The sequence below is a fragment of the Coenobita brevimanus genome, chromosome 43, assembly GCF_032717465.1.
Source record: "Coenobita brevimanus isolate Jiangsu-jjx chromosome 43, ASM3271746v2, whole genome shotgun sequence".
In the NCBI taxonomy this organism is placed as follows: domain Eukaryota; kingdom Metazoa; phylum Arthropoda; class Malacostraca; order Decapoda; family Coenobitidae; genus Coenobita; species Coenobita brevimanus.
The window spans coordinates 25409885-25434699 of NC_136996.1; the positions used below are offsets into that span (position 1 = coordinate 25409885).

The 24815-nt window shown below is 42.9% G+C and overlaps 1 protein-coding gene across 1 annotated transcript in view; it reads right to left on the reverse strand.

Annotated features, from left to right (window-relative positions):
* Positions 1 to 566: 566 nt before the first annotated feature.
* LOC145397750 (uncharacterized) overlaps positions 567 to 24815 on the reverse strand; it is a 241050-nt gene continuing 216801 nt past the window's right edge. Inside the window, exons 4-5 of the mRNA XM_080270772.1 lie at positions 1938 to 2311; positions 567 to 992 (exon numbers count right to left, since the gene is read on the reverse strand). Coding sequence (XP_080126898.1) covers positions 986 to 992; positions 1938 to 2311 — 381 coding nt within the window. The 3' untranslated portion in view covers positions 567 to 985. The remainder of the gene's footprint in view (positions 993 to 1937; positions 2312 to 24815) is intronic.

The following is a 24815-nucleotide window of genomic DNA, read 5'->3' on the forward strand; positions in this document are numbered from 1 at the left end:
CTATTGCTAACTAAATTAAAAGGGCTTTAGGGAACAACCAGGAGACGGGATCATTTGCGACCTTGCTTTATTTACACGGAGATTATATAACACGGAGATTTATCAACATCACGGCGACATCCTATAATTTGGCGCCAAAAGTCACACAGAGCGCGAGAGTTCCTATGGGATCCTGCAGTCAGGGGATACGGGGACAGTATACTTTATAGTCACTCATTCTTCATCGGTAGGATATAGGCTATATATATTTTAATGTATATTCCTGGCCTGCTAAAAGCGTATGATTAAATATAAAAATACGGATAATGTTACTGTAGCAGAGAGAGTGATGGCGGGGAGTATTTTGTCCGACAGATGACGTCATGTACTTCAAAGTCTTCATTTGTTCTCAATAAAGCATAAAAACATATGCACTTTGCAAAATATCAACATAGGTTGAGGGCATTCTAGCATTTTCAAACAAATATATCAACTGCGCTCAGAGAAATTATTTGAAATATTTGCTATGAGCAAAATGTGAATAATCAAAGGCATGGAAACATGAAAGCCTTACAGTATATTATTATTTTTTCTTAACCGACTGCCAGCGACTAAAAGGAGGTTGAAAATAATATTGTCTGTAACATTTAATTGAGTTCAGTGAGGAAGGAAATGACATAACAGTAACAAAATAAACTATAAGTATTCTGATCTGGGGGAAAATATTTGAGCTCGTATGATTCATCGAGAGCCATAACACAGGAAGGTCCTATGGATGTTCTAGGAAGCCAAAAAAAATAAAAGCCATCTAGGTAGCCATAGAGAGAGCCACGTAAGTAGCCATCAGCCTTTCAGAAAGGATGATAAGCCAGCTGGAAAACACGATGACTTGAAGAACCATACGTGCACCTAGCCCTAGTGTAGCCTCAGCGTAGTCTGGGCTAGTGTACTCTCGGCCCACGCAGTTGTCCGCCACGCCTCTCTTGCTACTCTGTGTTATGCCTGTTTAGTTCCTGCAAAGAGAAAAAGGGAGAACATTGATTACTTTGCGCTTCTACACGAAAATTTATGCGATGAGGATAGGTTATGTGTTTGTTTTGGCACTGGAAGGTAGTGTAATAAGGACACCTTATTTGCTTGTTTGTTTTTATATAATGCATTACTCTAGGAACTGTTTGTTTTTGCAATCGGAGGTATTGCAGTGAATTCCGAAACGATTTGTTTGATTTTGTACCAAAAGTCATTGCACCGAATAGCTATGCATTGTCTGTCCTTTTTTTTTCTTTCCTTCTTTTTTATCCCAAAGCATTTCAGTCAGTATTAATTTTCTGTTATTTCCTGCACAAGTACTTACGCATGTGAGTATGATTTATCTGTTTGTGCACTTGAATCTTTCAGTGAGTTTCATTTTTTTTTTTTTTTTTATTATTGAAAGTGGCACAAGGCTGATTTTTTTCCCAATAAAAGTTACTGCAATTTATGGTTTGTATGTCTCCAAAGTACCTCAGTGGGATGCTGTGGTGGTAGTAATAACAAAATGTGAAAGACCCTATCGTTGTCAGTGAGTTATTTCTGTTCTTCCTGGATATATAGATAAGCATATTCCTGCTAGGCTAATCTCACACACCCACACTATTTTACTAAGTGAAGCTGCCCCAACAGTCTCTCTCTCTCTCTCTCTCTCTCTCTCTCTCTCTCTCTCTCTCTCTCGCGTTTTCTCATCCACATATCCCAGTTAACACCTTCTTTCATTCCCACCTCAATCCTCTTTTCCTCATTTACTCATACGACTATTTACACCCCCACACACTAACATATCCACATACTTTCACTCGTCCACACATTTACTCACACACACACACACACACACACACACACACACACACACACACACACACTCACCCCCCCACACACACACACCACAGCTCCGCCTCACTACTCACTCGCCCTGTACTGACCTGTGGACCAAGGTAGGGGTGTGGCGATGGGAGGTATTAAGCTGTGCCGAGACGTCCCTCTTGCCGATGCTGTTAAGAATGGCCTTGTTCTGCTGTGCTCTCTGTAGCTGCTGCCTCTGCTTCTTGCGCGCGATCTCCAGGTACAGAGCCTCACGCAGCACCTTCATGGAGGCGTCGATGGAGAGGGACAGACCAGACCTCCGCCTTGAGAAACCGTGAGGCCAGGCGCGCTTGCTGTTGCTGCTCATGCTGTTACTGCTGCTGCTGTTGCTGTCCGTGCTGGTGCTGCTGGTGCTGTCTCGGCTGTTGCGTGCCTTCCTGATCATGCCCCCCAGGTTGTGGCTGTTCTTGCTGTTGTCGGTGCTGCTGCCTCCCTGCTGGCCAGACAAACACGCTGCTGTTATTGGCTTGTATATCCCAATGTATACAACAAAAACATATTCTCTCTCTCTCTCTCTCTCTCTCTCTCTCTCTCTCTCTCTCTCTCTCTCTCTCTCTCTCTCTCTCTCTCTCTCTCTCCATGACTAGCCTTCCAATATACGTGTATATCTTCTCTTCCCTCCACTTTCCTCTCTTCCGCTTCATTCTCTCCTTCCTGTGTCCCCCATCCTCCTCCTCCTCCTCTTCCCATGTTCTTCTATCTACTTCTTCCATGCATTCATCCAAATGTTTTCTCTACCATCGTTTCTTCTCCTTCTCTCCCTCCCCTCCTTTTCCATTCACAATATTTCCCCAGTTTCCCTTCTCCAGAAAGTCTCACCTTTCCTTCCTCCCAATAAAGTCAGTCTCTGTCTCCCCCCCTCCAGTCTTTCTTTTCCTTCTCTGTATTCTTCTCTTCACCTTATCTTTTCTTCTTCTTCCCTCTCCTTATTCCTTCAGCCAATTTCTCTTCTCCATCCCATTTTCTTCTCTCTTCTCTTCCCCTCCCTGACCTTGCCATTCTTCCCTCTGCTTCCAGTGTTACCCTTCTTCCTAAAGCTCACACCTTCCACTTCCCTTCTCCTTCTCACCTTTCCCTGTCTCCCTGTTCTCTCTCCTTCCATTCCCTTTCTACTTCTCATTTTTCCCTTTCCCACTGTTCTCTTTTCCTCTCTCACATATATTCCCTCTCCTCCCTCTGGGTCTCCCTTTTCTCTCTCCTTCTCTCCCCTCCCCCCTCCCAAACTCTCCACTATCTATGCTTCTCCACAGCACCCCAATTCCCTCCCTCTTTCTCTTCCCTCCTTCGCTCTCCTTCCTGTTTTCTCCTCTCCTCTCTGTCTCCTCTCCGTCTCTACACTCTTTTTCCCCCGACTGCCTCCTCCTCTGTTATTCTCCATCCCCTTGTCTCATCTGACCATATACTCCTCTCTTCATTTAAAGTCATTCTGCTTCCTCCTTTTCCTTTTTCTCCGTTCTCTCTTCTTCTCCCTTTCAAGAAAATTCTCTCTCACTCCCCTCCCTCCCTCCTGTCCCGGTCTCCCTTCCATTCTCCCATTTCACCATACACTCCTCCCCTTCATCCTATCCCCTCTCTTCGTACTCTCCCTTTTTCACCCATCAACTAAATTCCTTCCCCCACTTCCTACCTCTCTCTGTCTCCTCTCCCCTTTCCCTCCCCTCCAAGTTTCCTTCCCTCTCCCCCTCCCCTCTCTCCTTCCCCTCTCTCTCCCCTACCACTTTCCTTCCCCCTTCCTTCCTTCCTCCTAATTAAACCTCGTGCCCGGAGCTTACAACGTCATATGCAAATTGCTTCACTACTGTTTTCTCGGCAACGCACGTTAATAATTTACCCCCACTCCACCACTTCTCTCTCTCTCTCTCTCTCTCTCTCTCTCTCACACACACACACACACACACACACACACACACACACACACACACGGGCAGCAATGTTGGCTGGCGCCGAAACATCCAGTATCCGACCTGGAATGTGGCTGGTAAATGGAGGCCAGGTTAATTTTGGAAAAGCTGATCCATCTGTAGGCACTATATGTGTTTGCTTCTGCCGAGGACACTCAGGCTTCGCCCTCGATTTTAACTCGTAAATAAATTATTTATTCTTACGCAGTTAAGCACTAACAAAGAAGGATGGCTTCTATTTATCGCCCTGATATCGGTGAGTTTGTTTGGCCAATATATATGGTCTAAAGTGGTTCAGAGTTGCCATGGCAACCACAGCTTTTTTCATTCGTTCTTCTCGATACGGAAATCTCAATTAACGTGCAAGGAGTGCTCGGAAACTAACGTTAAAATAGCGATGGGTTAAACAATACTATTTGTTACGCAGCGCCCAAGACACGCACTGACACCAAACTTGACATGGGACTGCTCTCTCTCTCTCTCTCTCTCTCTCTCTCTCTCTCTCTCTAACACACACACACACACACACACACACACACACACACACACACACACACACACACACACACACACACTTCGTCCTCTTCCAACCGACTCCTCGTTATCGTAACGGTAACAGCCTATCCCAGATTACTTCCATTAAATAGTAAGGCTACGCTGCGGTAAATGGTAGAAGTAGCAGTAGTAGTAGTAGGCTAGTAGTAGTAGTAGTAGTAGTAGTAGGCTAGTAGTAGTAGTAGTAGTAGTAGTAGGCTAGTAGTAGTAGTAGTAGTAGTAGTAGTTATTCCGTGTTCACCTGTAACGTGAACCCCGTGAACTGCAGGCTGAAGATGCCCCTCGACAGTTCACCATCCTCCTTTTGGGGGATAGGTAAGTAGTTAAGGGACGTTCGTATAACCAGGCAGTTAAGCCGACCAGTTACATCTGTTCCACCACATGAAGGCGTCCCTCTCCAGCACCTACATATGCAAAGGAACCAATCATCACTACTCGCCATGGGTTTAATGTACGTCTTGGCTTAAAAAGAAAAACAAGAGTAAATCCTAACATCAGAGGAATATCGTGTTATTGGTGCAAATGATTATCGTGGATGTGATATAATGTGTGGATACAGTTATTCGTGCATAGTGAATTGTTTCATAAGGGGGACTGTGTGTGTGTGTGTGTGTGTGTGTGTGTGTGTGTGTGTGTGTGTGTGTGTGTGTGTGTGTGTGTGTTTTGAGCGAGAGGCAGGCAGACAGACAGACAGACAGACAGACAGACAGACAAAGACATTGACAATGACAGTGACAGGACAGACAGAGAGACAGTGACAGAGAAAGTGAGTTCGTCGACCGTGAGACCTACATTGATCCATGAAACCTTCAAATGGGGATTGAAAAATGGCCGTGATGAACAATGGAGTGGATGAGATGGAGAAATATATCCAGTACATGCATACAGGGAGGAGATTGGGAGAATGTTTGTGAGAAGAAAGTTGGATGTGTTAGCTTTGAGTGAAACGAAGATGAAAGGGAAGGGAGAATCTATGTTTGGAAGTGTTAATGGAAGATTGTCAAGTGTTGATAGAGGAAGGGCAAGAGAAGGTGTGGCCTTGTTAGTGAGTCCGGAAGTACAGCGGTGTGTGATTGAATGGAAGGAGGTGTCATCGAGACTGATGTGGGTGAAAGCGAAATTTGAACGTGAGTTGTGGGTGTTTGTGAGTGCATATGGGCCTGGTAGTGAAAGGGATGAACAAGAGAGGGAGTCTTTCTGGAATGATGTTGATGAGTGTCTGCAGAGTTTTGGAGCGAATATGAATGTGGTAATGATGGGAGATCTGAATGCTAGAGTGGGAAATGTAGCAGTTGAAGGCGTAGTTGGTATGCATGGTGTGCCTGGAAGAAATGAAAATGGGGAACGAATGATAGCGATGTGTGTTGAGCGAGAGATGGTGATTGGGAATACGCTGTTTGAGAAGAAAGATATTTATAAGTATACATGGGTGAGACAGGAGGGTGGAAGGGTTGTTGATAGAGCCTTGATGGACTATGTGGTTGTGTCTAGGAATGTAATAGGAAGATTGTTGGATGTGAGAGTTCTGAGAGGGGAGGGTGGAGGTATGTCTGACCACTACCTGGTGGAGGGAAAGTTAAGAGTAGGTAAGAGATGGGTGAGAGCTAGGAGGGTTAGGTGTGGCAGGGAGGTTTTGAAAGTGAGTGAGTTGGATAAAAGAGAGAAAAAGATGGAGTATCAGGAGAAATTGAAAGATGAGTGGAACGCAGTGAAATATCGGGAAAATGGCAGTGTGGAGGAGGAATGGCAGTTGTTTAAGAGTGCTGTGGTGGGGCATGCAGAAGAGGTGTGTGGTGTGAGACGTGTGGGTGGTGGTGTAAGAAAAGGAAGTCAATGGTGGTGCGAGGAAGTAAGTATGGCTGTGGCTGAGAAGAGACGGGCATATGAAGTGTGGCTGCAGAGGAAGGATGAGATGTCATATGAAAAGTATAAGGAAAAGAGGAATAGAGCGAGAAGGGCTGTGCGTGATGCTAAAGTGGCAGCAGATGAGAGGTGGGGTAGGCGGCTGACAGAGAATTTTCAACAGAATAAGAAAATGTTTTGGAAGGAGGTGAAAAGGGTGCGAAAGGGAGAGTCTGGGAAGGAAGAACGAGTAAAAGCAGAGGATGGAAGGATGTTAATTGAGATGGATGCAGTAAGGAAGAGATGGGCAGAGTATTTTGAAAGATTGTTAAATGTAGAGGAGGAAAGGGTGGCCGAGATTGTGGCGGATGGAAGGGTGCAAGGAATAAATGTGTTGGGAGAGTTGAATGATTCTTTGATCACGAAGGAAGAAGTGGAGAAGGCAGTAAAGGATATGAAAACAGGGAAAGCTGCAGGTATGGATGGGTGTGCTGTGGAATGCCTGAAGGGTGGTGGAGTGACTATTGTTGAATGGTTAGTAAGATTGTTGAATGTGTGCTTTGAGAAAGGTATGGTGCCAATTGACTGGGCAAGTGCTTGTGTGGTCCCGTTGTATAAAGGCAAGGGTGATAAGTATGAATGTACTAGCTTTAGGGGTATAAGTCTGTTGAGTGTTGTAGGTAAAGTGTATGGTAGAGTGTTAATTATGAGAGTTAGAGAGGGTACAGAGGGAGTGATTAGTGATGAGCAGTGTGGCTTTAGGAGAGGGAGGGGATGCGTTGATCAGGTGTTTGCTGTGAGACAAGTGTGTGAAAAGTACTTAGCGAAAGGCAAGGATGTGTTTTGGGCATTTATGGACTTAGAGAAAGCGTATGATAGAATTGATAGGGAGGCTTTGTGGACTGTTTTAAGATTGTATGGACTTGATGGTAGGTTACTAAAAGGGGTGAAAAGTTTTTATGTAAATAGTAGAGCGTGTGTAAGAATGGGAAATGCTGTGAGTGATTGGTTTCCCGTGAGAGTGGGGCTGCGACAGGGATGTGTGATGTCGCCTTGGTTGTTTAATATTTACATGGATGGTGTTGTAAGGGAGGTGAATGCAAGATTTTTAGGTGGTCTGAGTCTGGTAAATGTTGATGGAGGAGAGTGGAATCTGAAGCAGCTGCTGTTTGCAGATGATACTGCACTGGTGACTGATTCAGAGGAGAGATTGAGACAGTTGGTAGAGGAGTTTGGAAGGGTGTGTGAAAGGAGGAAATTGAAAGTAAATGAGAATAAGAGTAAAGTGATGAAGTGTACGAGGTTGATAGATGGTAGGGGGATGAATATAGTTTTGAATGGTGAGTTGCTTGAGGAGGTAGATTGTTTTAAATATCTAGGGTCACATGTTGCTGTGGATGGAAGAATAGATGCAGAAGTGAAGTTTAGAATAAATGAAGTAGGAAAGGTGCTGGGAGGAATGAAAAAGTGTTTAAATGTCGTTCGCTTAGAATGGATGTAAAGAGAAGGCTGTATGAGGGTGTTGTGGTACCGACTGCATTATATGGGGCTGAAACATGGAATGTGGGTGTAGCAGAGAGGAAAAGTTTGAATGTAATGGAGATGAGATGTCTGAGGAGTATGTGTGGAGTGACGCGTATGGATCGAGTGCGAAATGATGAAGTGCGAAGGAGAACTGGAGTTGTTCGGGAGATGGCTGGTAGAGCTGAGCAGAGGGTGTTGCAATGGTTTGGGCATATGGAGAGAATGGATAATGAACGATTGGTGAAAAAGATAACTAGATCTGATGTGAGAGGTGTAAGGCTGAGAGGGAGACCACGAATAGGATGGATAGACAGTGTGAAGAGAGCGCTGGATGCGAGAGGGATGTCTGTTGAGCAAGGAAGAGTGGCTGTGCGTGACAGAAATAAATGGAGAGAAATTGTGAATGAATAAGTGATGACGCAGCCCTGAGGGGATATTCTCCCGCATTTGGTCTGATCAGCTAGTCAGGTCAGGTGCGGGTAAGGGGATGGGTCTGTTATGATGTAGCAGGGGTAAACCAGTTCTGCTGTCGGGCCCTGCTGCGGATGTCACTGATTGCATTGCGCAGTTGACCCTTGTGCGGTGTGATGCGGTGAGGATCTGTCCGTTCTCCCCTTTGGGGCTAAGATGCGAATGAATGTGTTTGAATGGATGAGTAAATGGAGAGTGAGTCGTCCTGTCTCGGCTACCTCCCTTTCCCTGGGGGAAGCAGCCTAGGTATATAGATAGATAGATAGATAGACATGCATACGTAACGACAAAAAAAGACATTAGGGAAGGGAGACTAACTGACTGACTGACTGAAGCAAAAATATACATAAATAACTGACAGACACGGAGACAACCCCCACCCCCCATCCAATCACTTCCTGCTCCACTTCTGTCTCTGCGGGGCTGTCAATCTCGTGCACGGGCTGCTAAACCAGTGTCAGCCTTGTGTTGACATATTCGGAGCGGCCCGGATGCTGCTCTTGTCTGTTTCGGTTTGCTGTTGTGTGAGCTGTTTGGGTTATTTGTGCTGGGGCGTCGTGTTTGGGCTTGTGGTGGTGTTTATATTTGTGCTGGGGCGTCGTGTTTGGGCTTGTGGTGGTGTTTATATTTGTGCTGGGGCGTCGTGTTTGGGCTTGTGGTGGTGTTTATATTTGTGCTGGGGCGTCGTGTTTGGGCTTGTGGTGGTGTTTATATTTGTCTTATAATTATTATTAGGATTTCAGATTCATGCTTTGCATACTCTTAATTCTTACTCCCCTTCCCCTCCTTTCTCTCTCTCTGTCTATCTATCTCTATCTATCCGTCTGACTGTCTGCCTCTGTTTATCTGTATTTTCTTATCTACCTATCGATCTATGTACCTATCTACCTTCTAAACTACCTCTATATTCACCTCTGTTTCTATGTCTGTCTGTCTGTGTATCTCAGTAAGTATTCTACAGATACCTGTATAATGTTTTTACATTCCTGTTCCTTCCATCCAATTGCCTATCTCTACTTTATATTAATCAGATTATCTATCTGTCCCTCTCTCTACCTACCGATCCATCCATCTATCTATCTCCTAACCTCAGCACATCAATTTAATGTTTTGCCAAGCAAATTCCGGAGCTGCCTGTTCTGTTCTCTCTCACTTAATTAAACCCAACAATCTTTATCACCACTTAATTCCCCAACTCACTAGCTGTAATTCCTCTCTCTCTCTCTCTCTCTCTCTCTCTCTCTCTCTCTCTCTCTCTCTCTCTCTCTCATTTTCTCACCCACATTACCCAGTTAACACCCTCTTTCATTCCCACCTCAATCTTCTTTTCCTCATTACTTTTCTCCTTCTCACCTGTTTCCTGTCCTCTCCCACTTAACTCCTCCATTTCCTTGCCTCATTTTCTCCCTTTCACACCTACAACTTTCACACTTTCTTTTTCCTTGGCTAACCCCTTCATAAATTTCTATAATTAGAGGTTAAGTCTTTCCCGTTAACATTTAAGCCAGATCATAAAGGACTGTAAGGTGTTTCTCTCTCTCTCTCTCTCTCTCTCTCTCTCTCTCTCTCTCTCTCTCTCCAGACGCACCCGTACATGCATACTCTCATTTCCATCGACCCTCACCACCACCCACATTGTCTGCCTTCAGTCTAACGCAGTCCTAAACTATCGACTCCATACACCATTTCCACGTCTTGTATATCCTCCCACATATCCTTTCTATCCCTCCTACCCATCATCCCACTCATTCTCCCGCTGCTTCCACATCTACTCACATCGTCTCTCTCATTCACTCCCACTCTTTCACCCACATATCCCTCATCTCAGTCCCTCTCCCGCTCAAGTCCAGGCAGTATGAAAAGTAACCTCTGTAATCCTGTGCATCATCATCATCATCTTCTCTCTCTCTCTCTCTCTCTCTCTCTCTCACCCACCTCCGTAGCTTCTCTTCCACCCACTTTCTCTCGCACACCCATCCTTCCACCTCATCCATCTCACTCCCACCACCCACATACCTCCTAGCCAGCCAGCCAACCAGGCAAGTCGTGCAGTATGTAAAGTAATGAGGGAGGTGTTTTGAGAGGAGCGCGTCGACTGCTCAATAAATCCTGCATCCCACCACTACTGCCAGCGTGTTATGGCCTCTTTTATGCTGGTCCTGTCTTGCCCACCACACCGCACCACACCACACACCCGGCATGAGCAAGGAGGAGGGGGATTTGAGGCAGAGGAATAGAGAGAGGGAGATTGATCGGGGGATGGAGGAGGAAAGAGAGATAGATGGAGAAGAAGGAGAGAATGAGAATGAAAATTAAGAGGGTAGCAGAGACAGAAAGAAAGCGAGAACGGGAATTAATATATTTAGAGGGAAAGGGATAAGTAGAAAAATATGTTGAATATAGTAAGGAGGGAGAGGAATAATAATGCAAGAAGGAATGAATGTGAAGGGAAGTGAGATGAGTGGAGGAGAGAGGGAGACTGGGGGCAGAGGCGACTGTGGGTGGTGACAATTAGGGAGAAAGGGAAGGGAGGGAGAGTAATGAAGGAGGTGTTAAGATTGGGGAGAGAGATGGATGGAAGAGAGAGGGTGATGATAATGAAAGTAAAAACAAAAAAAGGAGGGTTATATATGAAAAGGCGATGATAAGACTGATGGAGGGTTAGGAGAGACGTTAAGGATTGGGAAGAAAGATGGAGGAAAGAGGATAAGATGGAGTGAATGATGCTAGGGATAATGGGGGAGGGAAGGAAAAAGTAAAGAGATGGCGGGACTGAAGATAAAGGGAAGAAGGATGGCTACATACTCGTATAGAGGAAAATAGTGGAGGTGATTGTGTGGCAAAGAGAGAAAGAACAGTGGATGGTTGGAGGAAATTTTGAGGTGGAGAGGAAAGAGATGGACGGAGGAAAGAGGGTGAGAATGGAAATAAGAAGAGGGAGAGAGAGTTATGTGGAAAGAAACAGCACAGGGAGAGGGAAAGGGAAATAATGATGGGGGGGGGGGAGATGAAGGAAGAGCGGAAAAGTGAAGTATATGTTGGAGAGAGGGCGAAAATGAAGACAGAAAGAGAGAGATGGAGATACATGGAGGGAAATGGAGTGGTTGGCGATTGTTTGAGAGAGAGAGAGAGAGAGAGAGAGAGAGAGAGAGAATCGTGATATGTTAGAATCCGAGCGAAAGAAGGTGGAAGTGACAGGCAGAAAAATGTGAGAAGGACAGGGAAATCTGAAGAAAAGCGAATTTAATGTACGTCATTTCGTATGTATGAATATTTGGTAGCTCTCTACGAACACGAATCATTTTATGTATACTCTTGCTACCACCAGACAACTAATTATATTTCACACAATTTAACCTTTTAGCTAGTGGATGTCATTTGTGTCAGTCTTGTTACATCCAGACGACTTTTATCCAGGCTGGAGACACCCTTCGAGCCGGAAGGGTTAGATAAAACCCCTCACTCATTCCTTCAGCACGAAAGTGCCTCCTGAGCTGAATAAAGCCGTCCGGTGGTCGCAAGTGTTAAGAAAAAGACCTCACCGTACTGAAGGGCTTGAGGCATAAAATTTGTTTACAAGAATACTTCTGACGTGCTGATATATATTATGACAACACCAGGCGATTTTACTCAAAGCCTAGAAGAGGAACTTGATAGTGAAATGTTAAATAAACTATCCGTTATCCCTTAATGTGCTCCTTAGGATGTCCTGGGACTTGACCCACTACTTCAGGAGGTGATTCCAAGGCTGATTTTGATATAAAAAAAACGCTATCAAAATTGGTCCAATTGGCAACCGGTATAGAAATACAGTTAGCTGAGGGAGAGCATTTTCGCCCATAATGTCATCAGTAACTGTAATTACTTTACAACTGAGAGCTGAACCCATATTCAAATAAAATTTTTTGCTCAAAATTAGCCCTACAATAGCTTTGTGCAAGTAATCCCATAAGTCTCGGCACACCCTTGATATATTTTCTTGCTACTGCCATGATGATTTGTTAATTGACTGGCTGAGATCCCTGGTAGTTATCGGCTTGAATGCACTCATTGTTATACTGTACATTGCCGATAACAACATAAGCCGTCTCAGAACGCTGTGGTTGGGTTGGCTTTCACGGATGATAGGGGTTAGCCAGTTCCAGCTCGAATGCAAAGTTCTGCACAGCTTCCTACCACTACTCTCCTGACTAATGGGATGGCGCAGGATATCACATCCACTACCACCTCCCACTCTATGATCAGACACTGGGATTTGCCTCGTCACTCCCTTAACCTCTACAAGCAGGATGACTCGGCAAGTTCCATCCGACAGAGAGAGAGACAGACAGAGAGAGAGAGAAACGAACGTATCCGAACTCACTCCAACCCTTCAACACGGGCGTTAGGTTCGATCCAAACATTCATCTCTGGGGACAGCCTTAAAGAAGATGGAGATGGACAGGGCGTATCGGAACTCACATGGCTTTCGAATACGGACAGGGTCGTATGAAAGGAATAGAAGCAGGGAACGAAAAAGGAAAATAATTATACATATACAGTATATATATATATATATATATATATATATATATATATATATATATATATATATATATATATATGAAAAAAAGTTTATATATATATACAGAGAGAGAGAGAGAGAGAGAGAGAGGGTTGAATATTTCTGCATAGGTACGGACCTAATTGAATTTAAAAAGTATGAAAGGGAAGGGAAGACGGGGGGGGGCTGTCTCAGTTAAGCATGAGGGAAAGTAACAAAGAAGGAATAATACATCTGAAAAATATTTCAAGCGCAGATTTAAAAAGAAATGAAGGCAAGAACATGGAAAGTCATAATATAGAGGGAGAAGTGAATTATAACTATTTCGTACGGGGACTAAATCGTATAAAAGATCCGGAAGAAAAACGGGATAATGACCAGAAATAGAAGTGGGAGAGGTGAAAACTTACGTTCTACTTGATTCTTATTAAAAAAAAAAAAAAAAAAAAAAAACGAAGTAGCGGGCGAAAATAACCGGAAATAGAGGAGAAAGAGAGGAAGAAAGATAATTTTCTTGTACTTTCCGATGGATTAAAAGGAGAGAAAAACAAATGACGGGAAACAAAAAAAAAGGGGGGGGGGAAGTTGTTCAAGTAAGACCTAGACCAGATGAAAATGTGAAGAGAAAACGGAGAGAGAAAATGATCAGAAAATAGCAAGAAAAAGAATGGATTAAAAAACAAAAATATCTCGCATAACGACCGAATCAGGTGGGGATAAAATCGGGAAAACAGAACAAATGAGAGTGACTATAGGAGAGGAAATGGCAAACTTTTTTTCCTCTACTGACCCAGACCATATAAGATGGATAAAAAGACAGTAGGAGAGAGAAAATTGTTAAAAAAAAAAAAAAAAATGAAAGAAATTGTTCAAAACACGAGGGAAAGTTTTTTTATTTTTATTTTTTTTTTTTTTAGGTACGGATTCGGCAAGAAAGAGCGATAGAAATTTGCCAGTGAAAGGCAGAAAATAATTCATTAAAAGAAAAAGGTAAAGAAAGAACAATGATTTTATTTCACGCACTGACCGAAGCAAAACCTGGAGAAAGAAGAGAATATAATTTTCCAAAAATAAAGAGGATAACAACACGGAAAAAGGTGAATTATAGAAAATAGAAAAGGTGATAAAAAGTTCGATAATTTGTGTATAAGCACACAGACGGATAAAGAGGATGGATATAAAGAGTCAGAATAGCCAAAATAAACGAGAGCGAGACAAGAAATGTTTTTTACACTAATTCCACCAGAATGACAAAGGACGAAAAAAAAAAAAAAAAAAAAAAAAATCGAAAGAAAACAACATTTCAATAATACTGATCTGATTTTCGTGCAGCTGTTAACTAAATCAAGCAAAACGGATGAAAAAGAATGAAGAAAGGGTAAAATGCAATAGGAAAATAATATACACAGGGTAAACAGGAAGAAATGAGGAGGAGAGGAAAAGCAGCAGTAACATTAAGGAAACAATAAATACAATATATCATTCTATACAGACAGATAGATATACTTAAATAGATAAATCGATAGATGTAGATGTAGAGATAGATGGATTCATAAATAGATAGACAGATAATTAGATGAAAGAAAAGGGCATTTCTTATGGAAGCAAAAAAAAAAAATGTATACATTACCGAGCTTCTCCCCACGAGGACTCAGTTGGATAAGTATGACTATAAAGATATGTAGATAAAAAATAAGAGTTGAAAGACATCTACAAACCAAACTGAACACTGAGGCAAGTATATGAGGCGAAGGAAGCAATATCATCTGAAGAGAAGAGCAAAATTAATCCTATTACAACCGCACATTTTCCAATACAGTATTATCTAGTGCCAACTAATACCAGGCTTATTTTATTCACCTCAGCACGAGCCACTGGAGTCAAGGAGCTCTAATACTGTAGCCATTAATCATCTCCCGCTCGGGCTGACTCGGTTCCTCTATTCCAGGTAACGCCAAAGGATTATGAGAGTGTTAATATTCTCTCCATTATGCCTCTCATGCTCGGAATAACGCTGGCATTCTATTCCAGCTAAAGCCACACTATTATATTCACCCGGGAGTGAGCCATAGATGCTAGAGTAATTTTTTTTTTCATTTATGACTTTCGATTAAATATACTGCAAAAAGGAATGGAAAGGACCCATTGATAAATATTAGTCGTTTCGAACTCAGTGAAGGCATCATCTGTTTTTATTCAGTTTACCGCAGGATGGAGTTATTCAGCGAGAGAAATTCTATAGTAGTCGGAGGGTTGAAAGTCCTCTCAGTTAACCTTCGCACAGCTACACATTGTCTCAGCTGAATGAAAAGGTCTTGACTTTACTTTATTAAGATACCCAAGCGCGTCCCTGGCGGTCAAAGCGTTGAAGAGTACCGTAGTTAAAACTATATGACCTAAAGATTTTATCCTTTGCATAGGGCTGTCTTTTTTTTTTTTTTTTTAGGTTAGTCTTCCTGCCTCCAGACGATTTTATTCAACCTGGGATTCTCCTATCAAAGGGATTAACCCACTGAGTCCATGGAAGACTTTTTCATTGCAATCTTGCTATAGTCTGGCGATTTTATTAAGCGTAGGAGAGATTTTTTTTTTTTTACTGGAAGAATTTAATACAGGCTGCGCTAAATAAACCACTTTCAGTACATGAGGGAGGTGCTGGAGACGGGCGCCTTCACGTGATGGCACCAATATTTCTGGTTATACAAACGACTCTCAGCTAGGCTACTTCCTTGTCCCCGGAGAGAGTATGGTGGACTGAGAAGGGCAACTTAAGCCTGTAGTCCACTGGATTCACATTTCAGATGCACCTGGGGCTACAATAACACCAACAAAAGCAATACAAGAGGTCATTACAAAGATAAATACAACTGCCTGGAAGTAAAAAGAATACATGCAAAAGGATGCCGCCCGGATTCAAGGGATTAATGAAGTTTGCCTCTAACTTCACTGTTTCGAAAAATTCTCCTAAGGTCAGTAAAATTTTGGGTCGTAAGAAATCAAAAAATACTTATGAAGTAACTGTGCTGAATGGGGTATCGAGTTTAAAATAGACGAAAGACTTACGTAAAAAACGAAAATAGTATAAATGAAAAAGTTCAAATTTTCCCATGCCAGCGAATTCCGATATCAAGAATGAAAGAACAAAAGGTTGAAAAAATTCAGAGAGAGAGAGAGAGAGAGTAAACTTTGTGTTTATGTAAGCCTTGTACCGGATGAAAAAAAAAAATAATAAAAAAAAAATAAGTGAGGGAAAGCATTTAAGAAAAAGACAGAAAAATTAGAATATGCATATTTGATTATAAGGTCTTTGTCCTAGTGAAAGGTGAGGATGCTGAGTAAATAAGGAACACAATAGGGGGAAGGAAGGAAGGAAGGGATGATGAAGAATTAACACACAACCATAATCTGGGTATGTCACTGGAGGAGAAGAGGGAAAATAAAGGCGGGAAGAAACACGGAAACATTAAGAGAGAGGTAGGCCAGAAAAGCAGAAGAGGATAGCAAGGAGAGAAAGACTGGAGACAAAAAGGTCCCTTGTAATCTCCTCTTACGACAAGCGGGGATACTGGGGAGGTATTCTTTATCCTCCTCCCCAGGGGGGGGGGGCGAAATAAGGGAAAAGAAATGAATAAAAAAACACTGAAGAGAGAGAGAGAGAGAGAGAGAGAGAGAGAGAGAGGAGAACGAGAATAGACTGAATAATAAAACCAATAAATACGCCGAGAGAGACGGTGTAGATGGAAAGGCCGATATGCAGAAAAATAAAGAAAAAAGGCGAAATAAAGGCGTATGAAGGAAGATATGTAGTTTAAGAAATGAATCGAAATGCTATGACAGTTTTTATGGTAGTAGTAGTAGCAGTAGCAGTGGTAGTAGTAGTAGTAGTAGTAGTAGTAGTAACAATATTGCAGACTCACCAGTATTATGTGATTAGTATGTAGACATTTTTACCAACTAGAATGATTACACTGACTATATAAAATAAAAAATGATTACACGAAATATACAGCAAATTAATTGCCAGTAGTAGTAGTAATAGTAGTAGTAGTAGTAGCGGCAGTAGTAGTAGTAGTAGTAGTATAATTTTCTACTACTACTATTACTACCACAATATTATTATTATTATTATTATTATTATTATTATTACTATTGTATTATTATTACTTTTATCAATATTATTATTATTATTATTATTATTATCATTATTAACATTTGTACTGGATCACCAAAACATTTTCCCCACACACAACTGCGAGGGCGGAATACTGAACAGCCTCAGTTTTATGTAAATGTGTTGTGTCTGGGACCATTGCCTTTGTACGCTTCTATAGACATAAAAACGAGTAAATAAATAAATAAAGTTACATATATACGGAGCTATCTATGGTTCTATTTATCTGTGTGTCTGTCTATCTACCAATCTGTCTACCTTTATGTGTGTATGTGTACCTTTCTCTTCTGTGTGTGTGTGTGTGTGTGTGTGTGTGTGTGTGTGTGTGTGTGTGTGTGTGTGTGACGTATTTTTGGTTCCTGTGTTATAACTACATGTACTTGTGTATTTATACTGATGTATGTAAAATATGTAAATTTGTCGCCATGTATGTGCTATAGGGTACGTGTGTATGTTATGTATCATGTAAGATTACCCCTGTGTCTGACCGCTACCAATAGGCTACATACTTCAGGCATGTGTCTGTGTGTTGCGGGGCGCTTCATGTGTATCTGTGAGGTGTCCTATTTCTGTTGCCTGTGTATAAGAGTTTTTCCAAGGTGTTTTTCTTTTATCTGAGTGTGTTTTTGTAGATTTCACACACACACACACACACACACACACACACACACACACACACACACACACACACACACACACACACACACACACACACACACACACACACACACACACACACACACACACACACACACACACACACACACACACACACACACACACACACACACACACACACCGCAAGCGATTGTGTTTAACGAGGCGGACCTGAACATGGATGATGACTATGTTGGTTGTGTGTGTGTGTGTGTGTGTGTGTGTGTTTGTGTGTGTGTGTGTGTGTGTGTGTGTGTGTGTGTGTGTGTGTGTGTGTGTGTGTGTGTGTGAGAGAGAGAGAGAGAGAGAGAGAGAGAGAGAGAGAGAGAGTTTATCACCATTTCCATCACTATTATCACATCATTCTACCCATTACCACCATCATCCTCTTATTTACCGTCATCACATTTCACTATTACCCTCCCTTTTACCACCCATTTATATCTCTTACTCTCAGCTACCAGGAGTAATTTTTCTCCTGTCTCCTCCTTTCAGTTGGCATTACACCATTATCATCCCCATTTTCACCATTATTTCCCCATTACCCCCCATTATCAACCATGTTTTCCTCATTATCTCCATTACCACCAGCATGTCTCTTCCCACTCCTTCCATTACCCTGTCAGTATAATCCCTCATTCTCTCCCATTCCATTACATTCATCCTCTTCATGCCTCCATTCGGCCTCTCTCTCTTCGCCTCACTGTTGCTCTTTTACCTTTTTTTCTGTCACCACTTCAATAGTCACTGCCCTCCTCTGCTTGAATCTCCCTTCCATTTCGGTGGGGGTTTAGTACCCGTCCAATAGGAAATTCTCATCCCTTTCCCGTCTAACTCCCTGATGCAAGAGTTAACTTATGTTCCCAGTCCTTCATGTTTGCGACTGATCAGGTCTAGCACTGTCTTGTTTGTCCGTATTTCCCTCTGCCTATGGCCTCCAGTCTTTTAAACGCAGTGTTGCTTGGCATCTCGAAATGAGCGGATGTTGAATTTGGCTCTTTGTTTTTTAGGGGGGACAATCTTGCTTTGCTCTGGCCTTTGGTTCCTTCTTTCTTACATAAAAAATCATTAGTTTCCCATTAACCCACTGCCATAATTTCACCATTAACTTCATGATTACCACCATTAACCTCCTCACTGCCATCCCCATCACTGCACCATTACCAGCACTACCCCTACCACTACCACACCATTGTACCCACCTCACTACTCATTTAAAGCTCAATGAATGCCTTTTTTTTTTAACCCTTCAGTCCAATGACGTCATTTCGGTCATGCTGTTTCCAGACCAATTTCCTTTACCTGAGGCGGCTACATTATTACCCATTACCATCACCATTAGTTATATTTTTACTCCATTACTCTCACCCCATTGCACCATTATCTTACCCATTACCACCAATTCCTGCACCATTGATATTTCCAGTGGTACTTATTTTCCCCTATACCATTAGCGATACCATTACCACTATCATCGCCATAACCAACACTACCATTACCACTACCATACCCATTATCTTTCCCTATCACCTTGGATCTAATTGCCAGGATCAGCTCGTTCTCTTTTCAGTTACCATTACACCATTATCATGACATTATCCCCATTAACCCCATTATTCTCCCCACCACCACCCATTTAAGTCACTTTTTAACTGCCACGACCAAGTGTTTCTCCTTTCAGTTACCACTACACTCTTATCCTCCCTTTACCACCACTATCCCCGTCATTACCATTATCATTATCCCCATCATTACCATGCCCATTATCCCCATTAACCTCATTATTTTCCCCACCATCACCCATTAATGCACTGCTTCAAACTGTGAGGACCTATTTCTCCTTTCAGTCACCATTACACCATTATCATCCCATTATCCCCATTATCCCCATTAGCCTCGCCACCACCACACATTTAAGGCATTGCTTTTAACTGCCAGGACAGATTCTTTCCTCCTGCCTCCTTTCAATTAAGAGTTGAGACAGCATTTGTGGGCCAGGTGGCTCTCCCGACAGCTTTCCCACCCCGCTGTTAATTTCTCATGAGACGGGGAGGGGGTGGGGGGATGGGGCGGGCTGGGGAGTGGGTGGTGGGATGGGGAGGGCTGGGGAGTGGGTGGGGAAATGGGGAGGGCTGGGGTGTGGGTGGGGGAATGGGTAGGGCTGGGGAGTGGGTGGGGGATGGGGAGGGCTGGAGAATGGGTAGGGGGATGGGGCGGGTTGCGACGTGGGGTATGGGGAGAGTTGGGAAATATTCGGGAGGATGGGGAGGGATGCGGAGTGGGGACGGACGGGCAGAGTTGGGGAATATTCGGGGGGATGGGGAGGGTTGCGGAGTGGGGACGGACGGGGAGAGTTGGGGAATATTTGATGGGAAACTTTTTTTTTTTTTTTGACATACGAAAGTTTAACACGTAGGTACACATTAAGATCTAGAATATATTAGGCTGAGACACTGGGGAGTTTTTCTGAGGCACTCTCTTCCCTGGTGGGGATTTGGAGGGATGGGAAATTTCGAAATGTCGGGATATTTTTAGATCTTGGAAATATTGGGTTGGGATACCGGAAAACTCAGGGTGATTTCCTTTTATTCTTTTTTTTTTCCCCTTTTGTCAGACTGGGATTTGAGGGATGGCGAATTCTGAAGTGTTAATGTGTTTTCTTGGAGCTCGAGCTTTTTTACGTGTGACATTCTTGAAGGTCGGAGAAAATTCAGTAAAGGAAGTTTAAAGTGACATTAAATATTTCGAGGGGAAATTCTGGGAAGTGGGAAATTTTGGAGATATTTTGAGCTGGGGAAATATAAGCTTGCGAATATTTGGTGGGCCAATTTTGGGAAAGACAGGAATTATTGGCGAGGAAATTTTCTGATACAGCAATTATGAGTGGGGGATTTATCAAAGGTGGGAATTTTTGGTGAGGACATTTTTGAAAGCTGGGACACCGACGACATTACAGTATCTCAAACAGAAATATGAGAAATGATAAATGCTGAGGAATTTTGGAGTTATCGGCCGAAATAGGGTTAAACTTTAAGAATATCGTCGTTCTCGTAAACCCTAAGTTGTGAAGGGTATTACATTTTCCACCAGTTTTAGTTCATTCAATTAACCCAGTACGGTGCACTTTTTTCCCGCACTTGAGCACGATGATTTTATTCACCTTAGAAAGGACGTGTCATCGTCGTCGTAGTAGTAGTAGTAGAAATAGTAGTGGTGGTAGTAGTAGTAGTAGTGGTGGTGATGGTGGTAGTAGTAGTAGTAGTGGTGGTGATGGTGGTAGTAGTAGTAGTAGTGGTGGTGATGGTGGTGGTAGTAGTAGTAGTAGTAGTAGAAATAGTAGTGGTGGTAGTAGTAGCAGTAGTGGTGGTGATGGTGGTAGTAGTAGTAGTAGTGGTGGTGATGGTGGCAGTAGTAGTAGTAGGAGGAGGGGGAGAAGATGTATCCCCAGGTTTTTCTGAAGCGTGAACCCAATGGACAGAAGGCTGAAGCTGTCCTCGAATTTCCAAGGGGTAGGGAAGTATTTGCGGGACATGTGTATAACAAACAGGTGAGCAGCCCAGCCGTATTGGTGCCACCACGTGAAGGAGTCCCTCTCCAGCACCACATGTCGTAGTATGGGAATTAATAAAAGCTATATCTGACCCCCCAGTTCGAAAAGTTCCTCTTCTCGATTATCTTCTTTGGAAACAGAAATATTACGATAAAAAAGCCATCGCAGTGTGAGGATTAACTAGCTTTGGAGAGTATTGAAACACTATTCGTGGCCGCCTCGGGATCATCATCATCACCACCATCAATAAATCTGTGGGAGGAGGCAGGAATGAGATTTTAAAAATGTCATCTCACTGAACGGGTTAAATAAAATAAACAGCCTAAAACAGAATACTGACTCTTTCCCTGTTTATTCCACTCTTAGTTCCTTGCCTTTTCTCTACTTCTCTTGCCATCTCTCTTCTCCCCTTCCTTCCTTCATGTCTCTTTTCTTTCATTCCTCAATATTCTTTTCTTTTCCCCTCTTCCCTTTTTCCTTCCCTCTTCTCTGCTTCTCCCCTCATCCCCCTCATTTCTCCCTTTCCCTTCTTTTTCCCCTCTTCTCTCCTCCTCCAACTCCCCTCTTCTCCCGTTCTTCCTTCATTCTTTCCCTCGTCTTTCCTTCCTTCTTTCTTCAACTTTTCTCTCATCACCCAGTCTTCCCACTCCTTTTCTCCCATTCTCTCTTTCCTCCCCTCGTCTCTTCTTCCTCCCTACTCCTTCTATTTTCTGACCTTCTTCTCCTTCCTCTTCCAATCTTCTCTCCTCCTCCACTACTTTCTCTTACCTTACCTCTTCCTCCTTCTCACCTATTCTTCCTTCCTTCGTCCTTCTTTGTTCCCTCCACCCACATTCATCCCTCTCTCCTCTCCTATCTCTTTCTAATCTCCTCTCCAGTCTTCATTTTCTGTTTCTGAACGTCTCTTCATTTCTCTTTTTAATCCTCCCTTTTTCTTTCCTTCTCCATTTCCTTCTAACCTCATCTCTTTCCAGTCGTACCTTTCCCTTCCCTCCTCCTCCTCCTCCTCCTCCCCCCTCTAAGCCTCTTCGCTTTCTCATCTTTCCTCCCCAGTTAGGCTAATACGTCAAGAGGACTGGTGATGGGGGAGGAGGAGAGGACACGGGAAAGGAGTTGCAAAAATTTAAAACCTTGGGCTACGGACGTTCATATATATATATATATATATATATATATATATATATATATATATATATATATATACAGTATGTATGTATACATTAGTCCTTGCCCGCAAATATTTGCGAGACTAATAGCCTTTCCATCACAAAATGCTTGCAAATACCATTACCTTTGTTTCCATACCGTTACTGAACGCAAAATAACCAATTTGGACCAAAAAGTGAAAAAAGTTATTTTCACAGTTTCGCGTGTCACGATTTCCAACAATTTCGTGCCGTCGCTTTGCGCACGATCGGCAAAATATTTGTTTGGTAACTTTCTGACTCTCTGGACTTACTCCGATTTATTGCAAAAAGATTTTGGTCGATATCTATTACCATTCTCGTGAAAGAAACGAACAAACGCACATACAGACAGACAAACACAAACATACACAGTTTGACTTTACATATATATATATATATATATATATATATATATAGGTAGATACAGACGCTCCTCTCGTTGTCTGTCAGTCTGCATATATCTATGTAGTTAATTATATTTGCTGAATATATTCTAGGGGGAAGGGGAGTGGCCAGTGAAAGAATTATTGGTGGAGGGGAGAGGAGGGCTGAGGGAAATGTTTATATGGGTAATATGGGGTGGAAGTTATTGGTATGGGGAACATCGCGGTGGGGAGGCTGGAAAATTAGCGATAGGGGAGAATGTGAGGGTTTGAATATGTATCTTCGGGAAACTGGCGAGTGGAAAAGATATACTTTTGGAAATTTTGTGCTGGAATTAATGTGACTGGGGAAATTTTGGACTAAACAATATCATGGCCGAGGAAATATCGCGGTTGGGAAAATTTCAGGGAAGGAAAAAACTATTGCTAGAGATATTTTGGAGGCTGACAGATGATGTGCTAGGAGAATGGAAAACACTTGGGAAATATTAGGGTTGTAGGGTTTATGTATCTGGGCAAATTAACCTTACCACATTTTGACGTCTTTTGTGTGTGTGTGTGTGTGTGTGTGTGTGTGTGTGTGTGTGTGTGTGTGTGTGTGTGTGTGTGTTTCTTGGTACCTCTAGATACTTTTCCTTAGATTTAAGAAGACGAAGTAAATGATGTACATATCTGACGATCAATTTAAAAAGTATATATTAAGTAAAACCGTCTGAACGAAAAAAGAATTAAAATGCAAAGTACACCAGAGGACTGCAAGGGTTTAACTGCTGGGGAGTAGATAGCTGTGGGAATAAGTAGGAAAATTGAAGTACAGCATTACACCTTTTCAATCCAGCATTTTTTTTCTCTCTGCATCAGACGGCTTTTTTCAGCTCAGGAAACACAAGCACTTTCTTATCTCCAGGGTTATTTACAACTCTTATAAACCCCTTCAGGGCGAGATGTCTATTCTAGCATAAATAAAATCGAATGAAGGTGGCAGGACTCAACAAAACTTCGTCATAGCTGTGAATGGGTTAAAGGAAAGAGAAAGACCCCTTTCCCAAATACACGAAGTTGAACCCGAACCGCTCGATGAGGGCTTCGTTGCCAGTTCGGCAATAGGTTCAGCAAACTTCGGAATGAGTCGTGGAGTATCGTAATGAAGCATGACGGATCGTGCTGCTGGAAAAAAAAAAATCGACCATGCTTGGAAATTTCGAACTTCGTCGTAGCAACCGAAATTGTTGTAGCTCTTAGTAGGTGCATCGTAGGTGCTTCGTAGCATTTAGCAGGACACTTAGGACATCGTAGAAAGGTCATGTCACATTGTAACGTATCGTCAAACCCCAGGAATATTAAGGCCCTCTCCCACTTCGGCGAAAGTGTGGAAGATAAAGTCACGATGTGTCAAAAATCCCTAATCGTGGGTATTCGTGATCAAAATCTCGTCCATTCGTGGCATGGCGCCGATACGTCGCACGAGGTGGAAATTTGTCGTGGGGGGCCACGAAGTTTTCATGCTGCATGAAAACGTCGTGGCCCTCCCGATTTTGTAAAATTTCGCAGATTAGTCGTTGACAACAAGGCGAAGCCTCGGCGACGTCGGCGATTACCCGTCGTATAAACCGCGTATGATCGCCGACATCGGCGAGGCGTCGGCGGTGAAAAAAACCGTTGAGATGTCATACGGTCATACGACGAAGCGTTGGCAATGTATCGGCGATGCATCGGTGGGGTTAATACGACATAACCTACGTAAACCGTAGGATATGTACCGGGTTGTGCGACAGTAATATTTCATCTTATGAATGTCGGTGATATATCGCCAACATTTCGCGGATGAACCGTCGATTAATCGCCTTAAATACGCCGATGACGGCGAGGCACCTGCGATGGCCTCGGCGTTTTGTCAGCAAGGTGCATGCGATGCATTCGCCGACACATCGACGATACATCGTCGACAGCACGCCGCCGTTGTACCTTTATCGTCGTTGAGTCGCCATAAAAAAAAACGTTAAAATTTGAATTTAGAATAATGCTTGCACATTACGCCGACATATCGGCGATATGTCGGCTACTAGTCGCCAGTTATATCGTATACTCCGCCGAGGTGTTGGCGTTTTGTCGTACTGGTGTCGCCGGTATTACGCCGACACCACGATTCTTGG